At 41.2% G+C, this 20,836-nt stretch overlaps 3 protein-coding genes across 5 annotated transcripts; 2 read left to right on the forward strand and 1 right to left on the reverse strand.

Annotated features, from left to right (window-relative positions):
• Nucleotides 1-378: 378 nt before the first annotated feature.
• Nucleotides 379-3,917, reverse strand: PARS2 (prolyl-tRNA synthetase 2, mitochondrial). 2 transcript variants are annotated; one of them, XM_053469014.1, is made up of 3 exons: nt 3,833-3,892; nt 2,159-2,355; nt 379-1,956 (listed from the first exon to the last, which is right to left on the reverse strand). In XM_053469014.1, the coding sequence occupies exon 3, from the start codon at nt 1,931-1,933 to the stop codon at nt 533-535; it is 1,401 nt and encodes a 466-aa protein (XP_053324989.1). In that variant the 5' UTR covers nt 1,934-1,956; nt 2,159-2,355; nt 3,833-3,892; the 3' UTR covers nt 379-532. The 2 variants fall into 2 exon arrangements, with proteins under 2 accessions (XP_053324989.1, XP_053324988.1); XM_053469013.1 differs by lacking the exon at nt 2,159-2,355 and having other exon boundaries at nt 3,833-3,917.
• A 98-nt stretch (nt 3,918-4,015) lies between these two features.
• TTC4 (tetratricopeptide repeat domain 4) lies at nt 4,016-10,561 on the forward strand. 2 transcript variants are annotated; one of them, XM_053469241.1, is made up of 11 exons: nt 4,016-4,081; nt 4,788-4,916; nt 5,522-5,639; nt 6,120-6,281; nt 6,667-6,744; nt 7,239-7,363; nt 7,477-7,563; nt 7,786-7,991; nt 8,547-8,631; nt 9,116-9,198; nt 9,900-10,561. In XM_053469241.1, exons 2-11 carry the CDS (start codon nt 4,815-4,817, stop codon nt 10,000-10,002), a joined length of 1,149 nt encoding a protein of 382 aa, XP_053325216.1. In that variant the 5' UTR covers nt 4,016-4,081; nt 4,788-4,814; the 3' UTR covers nt 10,003-10,561. The 2 variants fall into 2 exon arrangements, with proteins under 2 accessions (XP_053325216.1, XP_053325215.1); XM_053469240.1 differs by having other exon boundaries at nt 4,023-4,122.
• Nucleotides 10,562-12,425: 1,864 nt separating this feature from the next.
• FAM151A (family with sequence similarity 151 member A) lies at nt 12,426-19,432 on the forward strand. Its single transcript, XM_053469258.1, has 8 exons — nt 12,426-12,659; nt 14,059-14,199; nt 14,959-15,108; nt 15,722-15,881; nt 16,285-16,512; nt 16,887-17,026; nt 17,737-17,874; nt 18,437-19,432. The coding sequence occupies exons 1-8, from the start codon at nt 12,548-12,550 to the stop codon at nt 19,105-19,107; spliced, it is 1,740 nt and encodes a 579-aa protein (XP_053325233.1). The 5' UTR covers nt 12,426-12,547; the 3' UTR covers nt 19,108-19,432.
• The last annotated feature ends 1,404 nt before the right edge of the window (nt 19,433-20,836 follow it).

Here is a 20,836-nt window from a genome sequence, read left to right on the forward strand (position 1 = left end):
TTGTCTGGAAACAATGGAAAGATTTCTTTAGGAGGCAGCTCTGCTGGCCTGATTTTTATAATTAACTGCAATTCTCACCTGAAAGGATTCTCACATTGAGAAAATAGAAATATAAATTTACATAGGGTTATTCCAGACCTCCCTCTATACAATATATATACACAAGTATATTTTATCTCATGCAATTGTGATTGGCTGCTTACAAACTGTAATTATTCATCAAAAAAATGCCATCCATGTAATTGGTAAGTGCTCTGTTTTTAATACTAAAAATTGTTTTTGAGTTGTAATTTTGTATCATCAGATCAAGAAAGCATCCTGAGTGCGGGTAACACTTGTGATTCTTGATTAATGGATATGCTAATAAAAACAAAGACATTTATGTTTGAAGAGTCTTTTTTATTAAAAAATACAGGACTATGAATCGCACGTATGGTTGATTAGGCTTCATACACTAAATCAGGCCATTGCAAATCGACCAAAAATGAGTTATTTCCAAGTTGATAACTAAAAAGCCAGTGTGACTGACATTCTATATGACTTGTACCGTCTTCAAAAAATCTATTAGTCCTTCTCTAGATAGGAACTGCACCTCACCTGCGTTATGACTCCTGACTTCAAAGACTGGTGGGTTTTCTAAAGCCTTCCTTCCCACCACAACAACAAACGGATAGCCCATCATTTGGGCTTCTTTCACCCTTTTTCCAATAGTCAAATTATTGCGGTCATCCAAAACTATCTCGCCTCTGAGACCACAAACTGAATGTATGATTTCATCGTAAAGAGATTCTGCGACTAATGCGGCTTCTGATTCCTTACTGCCCTTTTTGGGAGGAATTAGACATACCTGGTAGGGGGCAATAAGACCAGGCCAGTGAATATCATCCTCAGTAGAAAGCACCTCTAGAGAAGCAGCTAAAAGTCTTGAAACCCCAATCCCGTAACATCCCATTTCTGCTACAAAAGGTTTTGCCTGGGAATCATAGCAGGTAGCATTAAAAATATGCGAGTACTTAGTACCCAGGTAGAAAGTGTGTCCGATCTCTATGCCTTTTGTCTCTGTTAGTTTTTCTTTGCATGAAGGACAGTCCCGTTCTCCTGGTTGTAAGGTCTCTACATTGGCAGAGAATCCACAACCCTGACATACTAGCAACCTGTCCTCACCGATAGTAGCAGGCAGCTGAAACTCATGTGAGATCTTGCCCCCGATATTCCCTGTATCCGCTTGGACTTTTACAAAATTCAGACCGAGGGCACTGAAAATGTTGGAGTAAGCTTGGCACACTTCATTATACGTTTGAAATGCTGCTTCCTCCGTTGCATCAAATGTATACATGTCCTTCATATAGAATTCTCTGCTACGAATCAAACCAAAGCAAGGCCTCGGTTCATCTCTGAATTTGCGTGTTATCTGATAGAGTAATAATGGAAGTTGCTTGTGATAGATGCTTCCCCCCGAGGAGACGAGGTGAGTAACCACCTCTTCATGAGTGGGCCCCAGACAGTAGTCTTGGTTGTGTCTGTCCACCAGACGGAAGAGTTCTTTACCCATAAGATCCCAGCGTCCGCTCTGTCTCCAGAGATCTGCTGGGTGCAAGCTGGTCAAGTCAACCTTCTGGCCCCCAATACCATGCATCTCTTTATCAATGAGTCGAATAAGCTTCTCAATTGAGCGCACAGTGTAAGGAAGAAAGTGAAAACATCCAGGGCTGGAAGACTGAATTAGACCTGCCCTGATCATCAGTTTATGGCTTTTACTGGTACGCTCGTTGGATTTGGATTCCAGGTGAGAGGATTGTTCTTCCCAAATATTCCTAGGCTGGTATAGCCGAGAAAGCAGGAGGCGTTTTCCTTTGGCCGAGTCATTATGATGGGATCTGCAGGACAGATTGGGCAGCAGTAATCTGCAACAAGGTCTCAGCAATCTCACCATGACAAGTGGCACCTTCCTTCCAGCTGGAATAAAAAGGAGGAATACACATTAACATGCACTGTTATAAATCTTTGGGCTGCTATAAAACTCACCAGTTTTGTGTCTGAAATAGAAAATAAAAGGGGTTAAATTATTTTTCTTTAATGAAATAATGCAATTTTGTAGATAGTAATGTATACCAGCATTGAAGACAACTTGGTTTTATTTCATTTTGTTTCAATTGACCTGGAGGCTGCGATTGTTGTCAGTCATGTGATATTTTGGATGACTTTGCCTGCTCAGTCACTGAGTTTATTCTTTATGGCGACGCTATGGAAGCCCTGCATGCACATTGCACTTGTTTTCTCCATAGACTCTTATGAGTCAGGGCGTCCAACTGAATAACTGTGACTCAACCAATGAAGTTACAACAGATTCCACACCTGAATGACAAGGAAAACAGAATGTAAATAGAGAGTGAAGTTAATTTGGAACATGAATTCATCGTAGGGCTAATAAGCATTACTCAAAAGCTCGCCTGCTGTTTTCAAAATTGGACAGGAAAAGCATGGCTGATCCGACACACATCAGTATATAGATTTCTGACACAGGGCCTCAGATTAACTCTGTGTGCTTGAATGCCAAGGTCTGTGGAAATCTGCCAGGGGTCCCTATTCACCAACATCAGCAGTTTACGGATCACAGATAAACCGATGAGATGATACTCAAGATTTACCTAAGCAACAGGCACAGCCAACTCCAATCATGCTGAAGAACTCCGCAGGGATTATGTAAATGAAAATGTTTCATTGCGCCACAATTTTCTTGCAAATTGCGCAGTGGATAAATCTCAAACCTCTAGTCTTGACCACAATAACCAGGCAAAATCATGCTTCTTCAAACAAAAGACTACCCAAAATTGTACATTACAGATCACTGCAACTTTTAAAAGATATATAAACCCAGCACTTAAATTCATTAACAATGGACTGGAGCACACAAAGGCATTTCTTCACACTAGGCAACAGAAAAACAGTATCATAGGAAAACAAAGAATGTCTGGGTTAATGTAAATAATACATACTCCTTGTTAGTTTCTTAAACAAGTCACTAGTTTACTTTCCCAGTTGCTGCGGTTTCATGGCAAGGAGCACAATCATGGTCCACTTCATGTGATTGCGCAATACATTCTTTCCTACCACTCTCTAGTGGTCTTTCCTGCAGAAAGCCGTTTGTGCCATTGGCAGGAGGTTAGGGGGCATTTACTTTTTCACATGGGTGATATAGGTTTTGATTAACTCTTTACCTTCAATAAATGAAATAATTTAAAAGCATGTTATGTTTATTCACATTATCGTTGTCTTATATTTAAATGAGTTTGTGATCCCAAATATTTAAATGTAGCAAATAAGCAAAAAGAGAAGAAGCCGGGAAGCGCTGTATCTAACATCAAGCCTCATAACCTTGCCTGACCGACTACCAATTCCACTCTGTTCACAAACCCCTACACTTCATCAGAAACTTCACCATCATACTCAAAACAAACCTCCCTCACGCCAAAGCAATATGTATTGCTGATCACGTTAAGGAAAAATCATTCTTTCATTCAGTAATAAGGATGTGGAAGACTATTTGCATTAGAAAAGTTCTCCAGTGGAAAACCTCCATACACTTTGAGAAAAATCCTCAGTTTCATGATATCACTCGATACCCATAAAACCTGTTGTTCTGGGGCCAGAATGATCCCACAAGGGACCGGCCCCTAAACCCTTTAAGTGTTCACATATGGGCAATATTACTGCATAACGTTCCTAGTGTGCTTGTATGAATTGGGCAATTTTATGAGCTGCTTTAGAGGGGTAATACTGCGCTTGGGTCACCGATAATGTCCCCTTTAACCGAGTTATACTTTCCACTCACTCTCTCCCACTCTCCTCACGGAACGGCCACAAACACCAAGGTTGTCAGAACACGGAAGTAAAGCAGCAGGACAACCGGAAACACACGGGGGGATCGTGGTGAGAACTGCACAGCCGCAAACACGTGTGACGGAACTGCGCAGCCGCAAACACGTGTGACGGAACTGCGCAGCCGGAAACACACTGGGGATCGGAGAGAGCGGTGCACAGGCGGAAATACAGATAGCAACGTGTGTTGCAGGAAGGAAAAGTAAGAGTTAAACTGGAATTCGAACGCAGCTGATTCTGAGGGTAAATAACCGGCGTATTCTCTATCTCTTGTTACAGACATCTCTCGGGTTTGTCGCTGGGTTATGTTGATAAATAGCAGTTTGCGCTGTGTGTGAGAGACATCAGACTGCTGGAAGAAATGGCTGATTGACAGCTGCTTATTCACTGTGAGACAGCAGACTGACATCTGCAGATGCTTGTACATTAAGACGGAGACAACAGGCTACTCCCTATACACTGTGAGAGACAGCAGGCATACAGCTGTCTGTTTGTTTTTTTTAACTTGAACTTGTCTTAGATTCAGGAAAGTTTTATGACCATCCAATGCATGTTTAAATCCCATCACTGTATTACCCTCTACCACTTCTGATGGGAGACTGTTCCATGTATCTACCGCTCTCATGGTAAAGTAAAACGTCCTTATGGAAAAAGTTCTTATCTGCCTTCAAAGTCTATGTCCCTTAAACACATTGCAGGTAAAAACAAAGAAAGCTGCTTAGGTAGAAGCCAGATCATCCACCAACTGTCTCTTTCTATAGGCGTCACTGCCATCAAGTGTTCTAGTGCTGGTAATAGTGATGCTGTAACTCGTACCAATTTTCAGTTAGTTCTTATGTAGGTCGTATGCCGTGGTGTAAACGCGGGGTTAATGAAACCAGTGAAAATGCATTGCTGTGTTTTTGCAGGCAGGTAGAGAGAACGCGGCTGCATTCATGGATTCACAAGGCGAAGATGACGACACCATGGACCAGTTTATGGAGAAATTCAAAACCCAAAAGTACGAGGGAGCCTTTAACGAAGACAACTGGGAGGAGGTAACACGGCGTTCTTCGTAGCATTGTGGAAATATATGTATTGCGTATTTACTGTTTTAGTGTGTGGATGAATATTCCAATGTGCTGCTACATAATGGTGATCTGCTGTTGTATTCTTTCTCCTGATTGTTTAATCACATACAAAAATCAACAGAGATACGTTTTCAGTTCTATGGCACCAGCCTATCCGTGTCTGCTTTTGTGTCACATGACATTTAACTGCTACTGGCAAACATTTATGAATGGGGCAATATTTTACGTGATTAAGCAATTATTTCTGGGAAAGGTTTTGCTCGTTCACTTGTACTAGCGATGGTTTAACACTGTATTTAGTTATAAAAGTAACAGATTGTAAGCTTGTTTGCACCGGCTCCTCCTCACCTGTTGTTGTTATGTCCTGTTTACCCGTTGTACAGCACTGCAGAATATGTTGGCGCCATATAAAACCATAACTAATAATAGTTACAGCATCATTGCATTTTGTAGACAACGTGCGCTCATCCATCTCCCGTTTTTACGTTCTGTGAAACCACTTTTTACACCTTATCAAAAAACAAAAAACACGTCATTCTTCTCAGTAAGTTGGTTGTTTTTTTTTTTTTAAGGAGTTTGACAAAATTCCTATGTTCATGAAGAAGGCCCCGCAAGAAATCGACCCAGAGAAAGCCCCAGAGCTGGCCTGTTTGCAGTCTATACTGTTTGATGAAGACCGACCCCTTGAAGGTATTCTAACAATGTTGTTTACTGCAACCAGAACCGTTAAGCCTTGTAGATGACTCTACTCTGCATATAAACTCTAAGGCAGGGGGCGTCCAACCCTCCAGCTGCTGCAGGACTACATCTCCTATACTTTAAGAGCATTATGGGAGATGTAGTCCTGCAGCAGCTGGAGGGCCGCAGTTTGGACACCCCTGCTCTAAGGGAGCCTGCAGCAGCCATAGTGCTTTCTTCTTGCGTTCACCTGGAACCTGCTGATATACAAGCCAGGGCCCCACATGCAGACGGACCCAGCTCCATTCAGCTACTGACTTCACCTTGAATACGAGTAGTGATTATTTACATGTTCTTGTTTGTGAATAATTACCATGCTTCCCTTTTTCATAGACCTACAGTGCCTGTTCGTTGTTGAATAAAGCATGTTAGTGTGCCGATGATAATTTCCAGAAAGGATTTATCTTTTGTTATCGTGTTATTATTGTACAGAACAAGCTGAGTCATTTAAAGATGAAGGGAATGAATACTTCAAAGAAAAGAATTATGAAAAAGCCGTCGCCTCTTACACAGAAGGTATTAAGAAGAAATGTAAGGACGTGGAGCTGAACGCTATACTCTATACCAACAGGGCAGCAGCGCAATTCTACTTAGGTAGGTGGAAGTAAATAGCCAAAAATAATGGGATGAGTATTCGGTACGAACTGTTCCAGTGTTTGGTGTCCGGCTCAGAATTAGGGGGATTCTCAGAGCAGCTGCTTTGGAAACCATTGAGCTTCGCATGTGGGTCACAGGGGTTGACTAGGACCACCCAAACAGGACTTTAAGTATTAGGTTGTAATGGCCAGGACCAATAATGTGGGTCTCTTTCTTAAGCAAGCATTTTTACTGTGTAAACCTGGTATTTTTAACCTGTAGGAAGGAATCATTTTTCTTTTGTACCGCAACTCATTTTCCTACTAACTTTTTTATATGAACTTTAAACATTTTTTTTCTTTTTGTAAAATTCAAATTGAATTACTCTCGTGTTGATTTTCAGGTAACTATCGCTCTGCCCTTAATGATGCGATTGCTGCAAGGAAGCAAAAGCCAGACCATTTGAAAGCGGTGATTCGAGGTAGGAAGTTTTCTGATCTAGAAGGATCTCTAGGTATCCCCATTATGGGCTTCAGTAGCGTCTCACAAATCTGCGTTAACGAGAAATCAACATGCGTAGAACAAAGCATCAAAAGAGCAGCAGCACTAGCCGAGTAAAACATGAGAACCCGTGTAATAGTAGAGGATAACAAATTAAAATGATGGAAAAAGCCTCACAAAACGTAAAGTGGGAACACTTTCTGGGATTAGTCATTAGAAGACATAGCTTCATGGTCTGATGATTCTTTTTATTTAAATAAGGAAATATGTGAGTACTTCTTTTTAAACTACCTAGTTTTAAATTGATCCCCCAGCCAATTACCTGCTAAAAATATTAATGGTGTGTTTCTTGTGACTCAGTCTCTTTAAAGTGTTACCAGCCCACCCGCATGTTGTTTCTTGTAAAGCCCTCCCCTGTAGTATAACGCTGGGTTCCTGATTAAGTGGCCGTGACCCACCTATCTGCTGTTACAGGTGCCTTGTGCTGTGTGGAAATAAAGAATTACAGAGAGGCTCTGAAGTGGTGCGAGGAAGGACTCAAAATCAACCCAACGGAGAAAAAGCTGATCGAAACCAGAACCAAGGCTGATAGACTGCAGGTACGAAACCCTTGCTCTAAAATGCATTAACTCTCAGTATCTCTGTGTTCTGGCGATATTACACATGAAACAGATGCCGCGCACAGTTTAAGGAATCTGTTATCTTCTTATAGAGAGCTGCAGAGCGAGACGCACGGAAGAGTAAACTAGCTGAGAAGAAGAAGCAGTCCAAGAAGGACTCTCTGCTCAATGCATTGAAGGTGACTGTCTGCTGGAGGTGGATCATCTGTATGTGTGTGAAGTGATCTAAAAAGAGAAGGTTATGAGCTGCTCATACAGTTATACGGTGATAGAATATGGTTTAAATGATGAATTCCTATCATGGTTTAATTGACTGACCCATGATTTACCCCTTGTGAGCTGCAATGCACCCTGTGTGTGTAAATGTGGTGTTCCATGCTGATTGTAACACTCTGCTACAGGATAGAGGGATAAAGCTACATCAACAGGCTGCTGGAGAGGATGAAGAGGAGACCTCTGAGTTTTCTTATGATGGCATCAGCTCAGAGAATGCAACCGGATCACAAGTATTTCTGGATGAGAGCGGCCGTCTGCACTGGCCGGTGCTTTTCCTTTATCCAGAGCACATGCAGACAGATTTTATATCTGCCTTTCCCGAGGATTCCAGGTACAAAAAAGGAAATAGGGGCTGTAAGGACATCACGTTTTCAGGGTGATATTGAGTTGTCAAGCAGCGGTTAGTTAACCTCTTAATTTCAATGCAGAAGTGTTGGCAAACGATAAACTTGGTTAGCTTTATCAACTAAACTATTTGTGTTGAAACGTATCTATAGCTAGTGCATACCAGGTTAAAAACAACTACAAAGGCCATTTTGCTTTGAAACATCAGTTTTTTTTGTGATATACAGTTTATTTCCCATCATTTAGTCTGTTGTGATTGTCCCTGATTGTGTTAAAAATTCACATCATACAAGCATTTTTAGGTTTTATTTTGGGGTGGCACAACTCCAGTCCTCGAGAAGGGCCGACAGGCCGTGAATCTTTGATATCATCTTAGCTTGAGCACAGAAATTTCAATTAAAATTCATGAAACTAGTTGTTTTCAGACAAGGATACATTGAATTCCTGTGATTTTTACGACCCTGGAGGACTAGAGGTTTGCAGTCCTGCAAAGCAGGAACACAGACTGTTGGTTAATATCAAATATATATTTTCTTACCAGATTTATAGATCACCTGAATGCAATGTTTAATGAAGATTATCCTCCATGGGACACGGACCGGAAATATTTTGCTCCAAATCTGGAGGTTGGTGTCTTTTCATGGATATATTGTTATTATAATGGACCAAAATTCACAGTGACGCAGCAGGGTAAAGTAATTTAAACACTTTTCCTGACAATTGAAGCCTGGCTGCACATTAATACACACGGCCACCAGAGGTCCTGCAATGCCAGGTAATGGACTTTATTTAATAAAATCATTTGACAGCCGATGAAAAGACAACTGGTTTTGATACAGCTCCTGCTCCTTTGGCACAGATGGGTCTGCTGTTATAATGCTGAATAATGCTATATTTTTACATATCAGTATACATTACTTAAACACTTATTTGTCATTATCTTTGCATCAGCTGAATGCTGATGTTTCCTAACCAGCAAATCTCTTATACCCATTCATTTTGTAATAAAAATGCCAAACCCTACTCAAACACATACCAGCTACACTGTGGGGGCTTGCTTCTCGTCGTCAGATCATGTCATGAACTCTGATTGTTTCTCCTATGTGGCAGGTTTACTTTGAAGATGAAGAGACGCAGTCTTTTTATCAGGTGAACCCAGAGAGAACGTTGCTGGAGGCCATGCAGCACAGAAGGTGAGAACATGCTGTATGGACCGTTTTTGTCAGCCGGCTGTCTCCTTCCTTTTGTTATTTGTGAATGTTCACAACGGGTTTAGAATTCATTCAGCTAACCCCAGCCCTAATGCACCAGTGATACCCACTGTGTAGCTGACAAGATCACCCCATCCCGATGAGTAGCCATGCATTGTGCATCTTGGCAGGAGGAAGTGAAATAATTGGGCTTTCTAAGTGGGATAGCATTAATTCGAAGGGAATTATCAGTATGTGTGTCAGTGATTCCTGAAAGATGGACATTACTGTCCCTTTATAAAAATTGTAAGTTATCTCTTGTAGTGATTCATTTATAGTGTCAAGTGGTGATTTTTCAAGTCAATGACTTGGTAAACATATATAAGGCATAATATGTAGACATTTGTCTTTTTTTCCAGCCCCATGGTAACTGCTGTTTAGCTGAAGAGTCCTTTTATCCTAGGGCAGGGGGTGTCCAACCTGCGGCCCTCCAGCTGCTGCAGGACTACATCTCCCATCCTCCTCAGCCAGCCCCTTAGCTGAAAGAGCATTATGGGAGATGTAGTCCTGCAGCAGCTGGAGGGCCGCAGGTTGGACACCCCTGTCCTAGGGGATACCAATTTTTCTGCGCTTTCTGGCTGTTTAGAATTTGTTAGTATTACCTAAGTCAAGAATTGTAATAATAATTGTTTTTTTTTCTGTAGGTTTCGTGTAAAGGCTGGGTCTCCATCATTTTTAATCTTTGTGAAGCAGTCCTCATTTTATAAAAAATATTTTACCGATCGTAAAGTTTATAAGTTGACGTAAGTGTGAGGTCACACATCAGCCATGATTCAACAGCGGAACAGCTGCATGTTCCTACAGAACTGAACAAAAGAAATCGGTTTTTAATTCTGGGCTGTTCATCTTTACAAACTTTACAAAAGAACTTCACTATTATATTTTAAGTCTTTGCCAGTTTTGGGGAGAGTCATTAAAAACATGCAAGGGTGTCTTGATTACGTCCAACATCCCAAAGACATACTAGAGGTTTACGGGGAGGCTCTTTCTATTTATTAACCCCCTATCTCAATCTATTTTTTTGAAGAGAACAGTGCTTTTGTTCTTCTTTGCCAAACCTGTATGATAATTTTCTGGTATTTTTTTTTAATGGGCAAAATAACAACATTTGGTGATATTCTATTCTGTTTTAAGTGATGTACTGTTCAGTATATAATTGAACAATCATAAAATTAATGATTAAATACAAGAATGTTACTGTGTCGGAATTAAAAGCTGACTGTGTCATGTCTGCATGGGAGGAAAAAGTTACAGCAGAACTCTTGCACTGGAAATAGATTAAATATTTACCTCTCCAAGTATGATGGGGGGGCCGAGTCTTACTCCTATCGTAGATCAAGGAAATGTCTGTATAAAATATCTATAGTCAGAAAACAGGCTGAGTCGGATGTTTTCAATAAAACCACCTTTAAAAGAGAACAAGGACAGGCTGCGTCCTGAAGAACTTAACCCAGTACTGCGGGAACACTGATCCCGGGCGATGGTCGTGAATCTGAAGTGGCTTTTCTAAACTGTATACTTTGTGACACAAAACGTACATCCAGAGCTAGTGGATCTAAAAATGTATTACTCAATCTGCTGTATTGTCTGGGAACTTAGCCTGTTTGTGTTACTTAAATATGGAATAAAATCACACCGGGTCATTGGACAACAAGGAAGATTTTGTGAAAAGAATCTGCAACTTGTACAGTGTACATAGACTATTTCTATTAGAAGCTACTAGCATAGTCTTCACGCTCGTGCACAGGGACTGTTTTATGCAATGTCGGGATGATGGAGCAACTTGTGACAGCTGTAGAAGATAATGTAAGTCCTGGGCAAACCGCTGGCATGGTATCCAGGGCTTCTGCATGTTCTCGGCAAGCAATATATAAACAGTGTTAATACATAAAACATGGAAAATGGGGATCAATGTTGATGAAATATACACTCACTGGCCACTTTATTAGGTTCAATTGCTTGTTAACACAAAGAAAATATCCAGTGAGCGGCAGTTGTGTGGACGAAAAAAGCCTTGTTGATGTCAGAGGTCAGAGGAGAATGGGCAGACTGGTTCCACTCGTTACAACCACGGTACGCAGAATACCATCTCTGAACGCACAACACGTTGAACCTTGAAGCAGACGGGCTACAGCAGCAAAAGACCCCACCGGGTGCCACTCCTGTCAGATAAGAACAGAAAACTAAGGCTACACTTCACACAGAATCACCAAAAGTGGACAATGGAAGACTGGAAGAACGTTGCCTGGTCTGATGAGTCTTGATACCAGCTATGACATTCCGGTGGCAGGGTCAGACTTTGGCATATAAAGCCTTGTATCAATGGTTCAGGCTGGTGGTGGTGTAATGGTGTGGGGGACATTTTCTTGGCACACTATGGGCCCCTTATTACCAATTGAGCATCGTTTAAACTCGGCAGCCTACCTGAGTACTGTTGCTGACCATGTCCATCCCTTTATGACCATGTCACGAAGCTCACATCATCTCAAACTGGTTTCTTGAACATGACAATGAGTTCACTGAACTCCAATGACCTCCACAGTCACCAGATCTTAATCCAATAGAGCACATTTGGGATGTGGATGTGGTGGAAGATTCGCATCATAGATGTGCAGCCGACAAATCTGCAGCAACTGCGTGATGCCATCATGTCCATATGGACCAAAATCTCTGAGGAATGTTTCTAGCACCTTGTAGAAAGTATGCCACGAAGAATAAAGGAAGTTCTGGAGACAAAAGGGGGTCCAACCCGGTACTAGCAAGGTGTAACTAAAAAAGTGGCCAGTGAGTGTATGATTAAAATATTTAAAATAAATGATGGTGAATAAGATGAATACATGCTCATCTGCAGCAATATAAATCTCTCACGTTACACTTAATGCAGAATTCTTTGCTTTAATTGCTAGATATTTTGTGAGTACAAAATCTGTAAGTGATATCGCGAAGTAACCGGAGATTCTGTGGCTCATCTAAAGCAGATGATGTAAACGTCGTACGGGAACGACTGAGGGCTGCACTTGTTTTATGCTCAAGGTCCAAGTGCAGAGTTCTGCGCGTGAGATGTAAGTCCTGTAATCGGAGCTAGCACAGGGTTATTGTAAAACGGAACACGAGAACACCGCACAAATTCCTCTACCTTTTTTTTCGTGAGAAAACTTCTTTTGTGGGGTGAAATAAAGGGTGCGGAGTCACGGTGGTCAACCAAATCAGCAGAAACTTTTAGAAGCCTTCTAAAGCCAAAGTGTTCTGGAGACGGCAGAGAGCGGATGCTGCTGTGAGAAACCCTTCCACGATGAAGAGGTGCTCTGTGTCTGATCTCAGGACAGTGGCTGGGGTGTGCGTGTTCCTGGGGGTCTGCATCGCAATAGCTGTGCTGTGTCTGACCTTGGGTAGACCTCTTAAAGGTAAGGTTAATCCGCACTAATGCAATCTGTCAAAATCTAATTGCGAGTCCATTTAATCTCATTTTTAGGTGTTTGTTCCATAAATTAATCTGAAACTGTTTGAAAATTAGTCAACAACACAGTCTTAATGAACCGCTTTAATATTAACTGTACTGGTTCATGCGTCTTAATCGTTACTGTCTCTGAGATTCTCAACACTATTTTTCAGCAAATGTTTTTTTCTTCTGTGATTCAGTTTTAAGCAATGATAGGGACTCCTGTACATTTCACACATTGCTGACCAGCAAATACAGGGCCGAACTGGCAATGATGGCATGTCACTGGCAGTTTAAGGCCACCGGCCGCCTGATGACGTGTGGCTGGCAGCTGGATATGTGAGGATGCTCGATAGGTCATGTAGTGTCGGTGGTCATACCCGGTCACTAGTCACACACTGCTGCCCCTGATGTGCCACGGGAGCACCCGATCTGCCATGGGCATTTGCCCTTTGTGCCAGATAGCCAGTCCGAGCCTGAGCACATGTACAGCTCTAAAAACAAATAATAAGTAACAATGGTGGTTCAAAATGGGCAGAATACATGGGCCATATTGTTCTGCCATCACCTTCTATGACTTGTAAGCGCTCCCCTTCTGCGAGTAGAAAGTAATGGTGTGCAGCTCCGGTATATGTTTGAGGGGGTTACGCAGTTCGACAGATTGTGGTCTCTTTACTAAAGCATAATTGGCTTTGACTCCTCTTCCTAGTTAATTATTGTTACAATAATGTCACATAATTATCAACTCAGATAATCTGAAACACACCTTCTCCGGACAGGAGAGTCCGCTGACGTCCTTGAAGGTTTCCGTGTTAATCTATAGATCTATATCTATAAATCTATACAGGGGTTTAGTAGAAATGCGTAACTGCACAGTTTGAGCTAAATTCTCCCTGAAATGCTGCGCTTGCTGTAGGGCGCTAACCGCTGCCGTCCTTAAGCAAGGAAAAAACATGGACAAGCATGGAGCCTGGGCTCAGAGGGCCACACAATCCCACCTGCATCTGTCTGCAGCTGCTACCAGAAATGGGCTGAAATCTCACATTTTTTGGCTATATATAGATGATATCCCCGTTATCGATCGACATCCGTCTTCTTCTGTTCCTGTTATTGTATGTAACGATGAGGGTTAAGTATCTTTATTAAGTGCAGATTAAAGCACCATCCCGTACTAACGCAACCATTTCACATAATAAAGACTGCTTTCTACAAACTGAGATTAGGCTCTATAAAAAGCAAAAAGGGCCTAATCTCATAATAATTCTGATCCAGATAACATAAATATTAGGACACGGTTTATGCAGGAAACCTGTAAATGATGTGACATGTATGAAGACATCTTAATATGATCTTACTTTCTGCAGACCCCGAAACTCATTCCCACACTGGGGGAGACATGCTGGAATATATGATGTCCCAAGGGAAGATCAGCTCCAAGGATGGGCTTCTGGTGACCTGGAGTCATGGGGCCAACAGCAAGAGTCAGATGGAAGCAGCACTAAAGAGTAAATATTTGCTGTGTGTGATGTATACATGGCTGGCAGGCGCAGGGCACGGTTGGAAGGTACAGCGGGTCGGGTTTTATCAGACACTATGAGTGGCCCTCTGAGCCCACTTTGTGAAGGTCCATAACCTTCTGTGGGGCCGGCCTCTGGACTCCTTTGTCTTATACATTCTGTATCATCGGCTCTTAGAGTTCTGTTATGTGCTCATTGTTTGGAGGAACCTATTCACTAATGTAACCAAAGAATACTGGGAATCGCGACCCACAAAGAAGCTCAAATGAAGCGTAAAACATGTTTTCATAAGGCGGAGAGGGGTAGGGTAATGATTTCATGCAATATTCCTCTATTCAGATCTCAAGAACAATGAAATGGTCAGGTTATCTGATTTACCGACGGAGGTGGCCATTCTCTCTATAATTAATTCAATGTTAAATCATTCATTATATTGTTAAACTGCTGCAAGAAGAAAAAAATGATATAGCCAATGCACTATAAGGAACTGTCAATGGTAAATTTTCATGTAATGTATAATTATTTTTTATTGATTTATATAGTGCCACCATATTCCACAGCGCTGTACAATGCAATGGAGAAATACTGATAGGACTGGGTTTGTGGTGTAATTTTATTTTTTATTTTTTTGGGGAGATAAGTGAGAATCACCACAAGCTTTATAACACCCAACCAAATTCACCTTCTAAAATCAGCGATACGTGACATTATTTTTACATGCATTGGTTGTATGATGTGTTCCTCCAGGTGACATCATGGTTCTAGAAGCTGATGTGAATGTTCAAGGATACGGAACCGTTAATCAAACAAACATCCCCATCATGGCTCATCCGCCGGATGTTTATAGTGACAACACGCTTTATGAATGGCTCGACGCAGTTGTTGATTCTTCAAAAGGTACGACGTGCGATACCTTTAAAAGGTAAAACTTTTCTGGAAAACACTTTTGCTTTTTGTTACATTTTTATTAGATTGTATAACCCAGTACATTTACAAACACAGTACATATTAAAGGGCCACTCCAGCCATCATATGAACTTTACATTTTTGTGCCCCTAGGGCCTTTACCCACCTCCCAGTTATTTGCCATGCAGGAGAAGCGTTCAACTGAGAACATCCATACTTACCACCACCTCAGCTAGGGATTTATTTTAAAGTTCAATGTGCCTTTTATGTTAAATCCAGCATACTTATACTCTTACCTCTAAAAAGGTTTGGCACATATTAATGGGAAGGGAAAATAATGCAAATTTGGACATGATGGGTTTGAAAACAGGTGACAACATGCCGTCTTTTGATTGTACTTGATACATAGGAAGGAACCTTGTTGAGATACCCTCTAAAAGCTCAGCTCCCTAGGTAGCCCCCTACATTGCCTGGAAGATAAAGCCAGCCGTCAATAGAAAGCCCGATTTCCTTTAAGGAATAAATTATGGATTGAAAAAGTAGATATTCTACAAACGGTAGAAACACATAATAGTCATTCCTATTTCCTATTTTATTTCATAAGGTATCAAGCTGGATTTTAAAAGCATTGAAGCTGTGAGCCCATCCCTTGATATATTACATGCCAAGGCCACCAACGTGAAGATTAAACAGCCTGTGTGGCTGAATGCAGACATCTTGATTGGGCCTAACGTCAACCACAATATAGCGGTCAATGCAACTCGGTCAGTATCAATTGAACTTTGTCCCTTCTTTGTATTTTTATTTAAATTTATTTTTCACCATTCAATGCACGCAAGTACAGATATTGTTAAGTTATTGCAATGTTATAGAACATGGATCTTGCTAAAGCTCAGTAGAACGGACTTAACAATCGAAAGGTCCATGAAAGTATACACAATGCTGGACTTAAAGTGGGTTGAGAAAGCTGTAGGATTGCACATCAAGTCCACTCCAAGTTGGAACCAGGTTTGTGGAGGTGTTTAAGATGGGAATAATAATAATAAGTTTGGGCATAGGTCATAAAATGTAAGAATGAATCTACTTCCAGTAATCCACCCCCAGTAGTTCCTTACTACTTAATAAGAAAAGTTTGAATGAATAATAATTTCTATCAAATTATTGCAGGTTTCTGGCATTAGTTCAAGAGAAGTTCCCAGATGTCACCATTTCCCCAGGTTGGGTGACCCTCTACCTGCCTCCTTTGATCTCAAACCGGACCTACACATGGGAAATGATCCAGCAGATGTACAATGTAGTGAAATCTGTGCCCCAGAGGGTAACTTTCCCAGCACGAGCCGTTCTAACCCGCTCGGCATGGCCTCACTTTAACTGGCTTCTGCAGCAGTCTGACCGGTAATGTCAGCATACGGCTTGGTTACGTTAGATTGTGTTTAGGTTTGACATATACCAGGCTTACTATAGCAGCCACCATAGAAACATGACACGTGACGACAGATAAGAACCATTCAGCGCATCCAGTCTGCTCATTATTTCTGCTCGGACTCGGTTTCTCTTCACTCACCATCCCCTCACATCATGTCTGCCACAGCATGTTTTACTCTCACCTGTTATTGTAGGCATCTCTCAGTCCCCACACTTATTATGGCAGACGCCGTGTCCATACAAATAGGGTCCATGTCTTTGGGAGGCATTTCCAAGGCATGGGCTATGGCTGGCACTATGGGCTCCAATCCCATGCTAATGCCCTATGTATTTCACCCATGCAGGTACACCCTCACATTGTGGCAGGGGAGTTCTGACCCCCTCACCTTGGAGGATCTTTTGTTCATTCGAAGCAGCAGTCACCCTGAGCAGATCTATTACGATATTTACGATCCTCTGTTATCTGAGTTCAAAGAAATTGCTTGTAAGTATCAGTCCTGAACAAGATACAAAGTATAGGTACTGTAAGAAGACATTATTCCTCCCCAGGTCTCTGCTCATGCAGAGACTGTGTTCACTGTGGAGTACTCTAAGCATGTAGGTCAGGGCTGTCCAACCTGTGGCCCTCCAGCTGTTGCAGGACTACATCTCCCATACTCCTCTATCAGTCCCGCAGCAGCTGGAGGGCCGCAGGTTTGACACACCTGATGTAGGTGGTTCTTCAACAGCCATGGGATTGTAACACTAGTAGTACCCTGCACAGACGTGTCAATCCATGTCTGTCATTCAGTTCCGAAGAGACTCCTGTGTCATTTAAGGAAAAAATAGGCAAACAGCGTTGTTTGGGTTTTAATGACTAATAATGAGAAACTCACAGAAGGCGATGGAATCACGTTCACATCATTCACAGCCATTAAAATATATAGAAGTGTCATTGTAACTCGCTGCTGATAATGATGTAAGTTTGAGTCAGATGGAAGTACGGCATTTTACTAAACCTAACCTAGAAGCTGCCCCCCCCAACCCAAGGAGACAGCAACTCATCAATCACTACCAGCAACATCTCGTGATGACACCATGAAGTTCTGTATTCACTCATGTCTAGAACCACCACCTCCCAACTTGAATTACTCTCGAATATGGATTTATATTTTGCAAGTACCAAGTTTAAATACTAATGTTTATTGCACACAGTAAATCCAAACAGGAGGTCTCGGTTTTATTCTGGGGGCAGCTTGCAGTTGTATTTCCACCCTGAGGATGATGATGGATTACTGGTGAAATGGTTTGATGCTGAAGATAACGTCACATCCCTTCGCGGCTTTTTGGATAGTAAGTGTCTTAATAGGGACATTTTGTAATATTAGTCTTTAAACACCCAGTCTATGGCAGCCTCGACCTTACAGGTACAGAATAGACATAAAATACCAACAAAAAGGGTGAGACGCGTGACCCCTTACGTAATACTATGCTAGACGCATACATTCTCTGCATTAGAACTCCTGCCCTCTTTATATCCACCCATTATACCTTATGGCATTACATGTACATGGAAACAAGTCTGATTAAATGTGCTATTCCATCTAATCTGCTGAATGTAAGACTGTTATAACTAAAGGCAAAATGAGAAATAACCTTCCTAGAAATCCTTCCCAGAAAAAAAAAAATCTTTAATAAAGAGTCGTTTTGCATCATTCATATTTTTTTTTTTGTACAGAAAACAAACATTAATAGGTTATTGCCGTAGAAACTGACAAACATTCTTAGAAAACTAGAGTAGAAGGTTCATATATTAGGACATTTTTACACAAATCCTTAAAAACACACTGTATGATGAGTTTACTTTTTTTGTATCCTTGTATATACCGGTATACATATATTTTGTGTATTGCAGATAACTCTGGCATGCTTACATTCTATGTTGAGATGCAGGAAATAAATTCCAACCTCATCCCGGTGGTGGTCTTGTCTGCGTCGTCTTCCGTGCTCCCTTTGGAAGATGGTCTAAAGTTACTCTCTGCTACCTCCAACCCTTGGGGAGTTTACTTGAAAATAAAAGATCGCAGGTCCCTCAATGAGACTCTCAGTGCACTGAGACGGCAGTACGATCAAAGAGCACTCTATTTCCCGGTGTGGATTAGCATGGATGTATCTTATGGAAGCTTCAGTACTCCTGGATATATACAAGGCAAAGACTTCATCGGTAGCATTAATGCCATCTTCCCCTATGTTACAATTGCTCCCAGCTGGCCTGCGGAGGTGCTGGTTGAGGGCTACACTGATGTGATGGTGAAGGACATGATAAAGCTATGTGAGGGTCTCTGGCAAGAGGTGTCCTTTCAGGTCCAAGCAGTAGCCTTGGAAGAGTCCTGGCTGAACGTGGTAAAAGTCATGAAGGTCTCTCCAATGTATTCCCTAACCATACAGCATGACTTTCAACACGGATCCTTCATGAGCGGATACAAGGGGCTGATGGCGATCAGATCACACTCAGAAAAGAACGTCTACTACAAACTGCCTCGGGATTACCGGTACTTACTTCTAACCAGCATCTATACGTCATAGAAAGAAATGACTACCTACATCTTTTAAGGACATAGCCTATTGGTAATATTTGTATAAGGGTCCCATCTGTACTGTAGTACTGGGGGATGCACGACAACCCGCTAGGAATTATGTAATGTTAACAACGTGTTTCACAACCCAGATAATCAGCTCTTTTGTTGCCGTTGATTTAAAGCTAGATAGATACTTGTATTTGCGTTTTCCGTAACAAGATACTTAGTGATGCAGATTTATGCTTCGTTTGAAGAAGGGCTGGAATCTTAGAATCCAAATGTATATTGAAGTTAAATAATTCTAATAAAAAATGTTGTGTCTGTATACGGAATATATTAAGTAAATGGTAGATTATTAAATAAAAGCCATGGATTACCAGCAGTGTTCTGTAAATTGAGACTGAAACACCATTCGGAAAGAAATAAAACCTTCCTCGTAGGTCCAGGGTCACTCCTGAGGTCCATTCTATCTGTAGTGCACTTTTATAAGGCAATAGAGGGGGTAAGAGTAATGGCCATTGTAACCTATACCCTATCAACACCACCCTTTTAATCATTATTATGATTATCCCACCTTCTTTATGTCCACGCTTGGTGCATTTTCTGCCTATTTTCCACATAAAACCCCTAAAAATAAGAAGTTACGTTTGGGACACCAGTAGTATGTGCTTAGTAGCACGTGATTTGTAAATCTGACTCTGACTAAACATTTCAGAGAGATTTTCCTCCAGCTATAGAGAATCTGTATTTTTGTACTAGGTATCGCATCTCTGATAACACAAACGGCAAAGCCAATACTTTACAAAGCAATTATTTTATTGTAATATTCCGGATAAGAAATGCATTACTGCACAACATGTCAAATGCTTTAGTTTCACAACATCCTAAAAGGCGCCAGTCCTGAGAACAGAAAGTGCGGGTTGTGTCACTTTTATCCTAACCTGTATGGTTTTCCTTACTTTGAAACTTAAAGGGACAGCAAAATCCAACTTTCTATAATCTAACACATGGTTTTATACAGAGCATTAACTATAAAGTTAAACCAACAAGAAAAATAAGTCTACATTTTCCGGAACATTGATAGATCCCTATTTTAGGGATTATCCCATTCCAAGAAAATGGCTACTACCCTTCTTAAACCTAAAAATGTGGCAGGAAAATCTCCCAACTTTCAAACTGGTTTTCAGGAATTCCCGTGTAGTGTAAATGGGGAAAACCAAATAATTTAACATATTTACCTGAATTTTCTGCATGGTAGCTTTGAAACAAATGCCACCTGGATACTTGGACAATGTTCAGGTGAACATTTTAGACCAGGCTTGATCTCTCTCCTTGTTATTCTCATAACCTTCAGCCAACCGAAAGGGAACTGTAGCTAAAACAATCATCTTATCTAAGCGGCAAAGATCATCCTTTTTAACTCTTTCGTCACCAGCACCAATTTAATTTCTGTAAATGTGAGATCTCCCCACCATCCAACACTGAACCAGAAAGAGAGGTAGCAGGACAGAGCCTCCATAATAGCAAATGACTGAGAAAGATGCACATAAAATGCTGCCATCACTATACTAAACACAACATCTTTGTATTGCATATGACTTTAAAATACCAGTAATAAAAGCCATAAAAACCATGTAAGAATTATTTTATAATAATATTTTCTGTGCAGCAAACCCTTTAAAATGCCACCAATTTACCATTTCCTTTTTGGTGCAGCAGCCATTCTGGTAATATAT

This window comes from Spea bombifrons, chromosome 6 (genome assembly GCF_027358695.1).
Source record: "Spea bombifrons isolate aSpeBom1 chromosome 6, aSpeBom1.2.pri, whole genome shotgun sequence".
Lineage (NCBI taxonomy): Eukaryota > Metazoa > Chordata > Amphibia > Anura > Pelobatidae > Spea > Spea bombifrons.

Coding starts and splice junctions, on each gene's coding strand:
- PARS2 (XM_053469013.1), bottom strand. CDS start 1,933: ATGGTGAGATTGCTGAGACCTTGTTGCAGATTACTGCTGCCCAATCTG.
- TTC4 (XM_053469241.1), top strand. CDS start 4,815: ATGGATTCACAAGGCGAAGATGACGACACCATGGACCAGTTTATGGAG. Junction 6,745..7,238: donor TTTGAAAGCGGTGATTCGAG/GTAGGAAGTTTT, acceptor CTGCTGTTACAG/GTGCCTTGTGCTGTGTGGAA. Junction 8,632..9,115: donor ATTTTGCTCCAAATCTGGAG/GTTGGTGTCTTT, acceptor CCTATGTGGCAG/GTTTACTTTGAAGATGAAGA.
- FAM151A (XM_053469258.1), top strand. CDS start 12,548: ATGAAGAGGTGCTCTGTGTCTGATCTCAGGACAGTGGCTGGGGTGTGC. Junction 15,109..15,721: donor AGTTGTTGATTCTTCAAAAG/GTACGACGTGCG, acceptor TTATTTCATAAG/GTATCAAGCTGGATTTTAAA. Junction 15,882..16,284: donor ATAGCGGTCAATGCAACTCG/GTCAGTATCAAT, acceptor AAATTATTGCAG/GTTTCTGGCATTAGTTCAAG.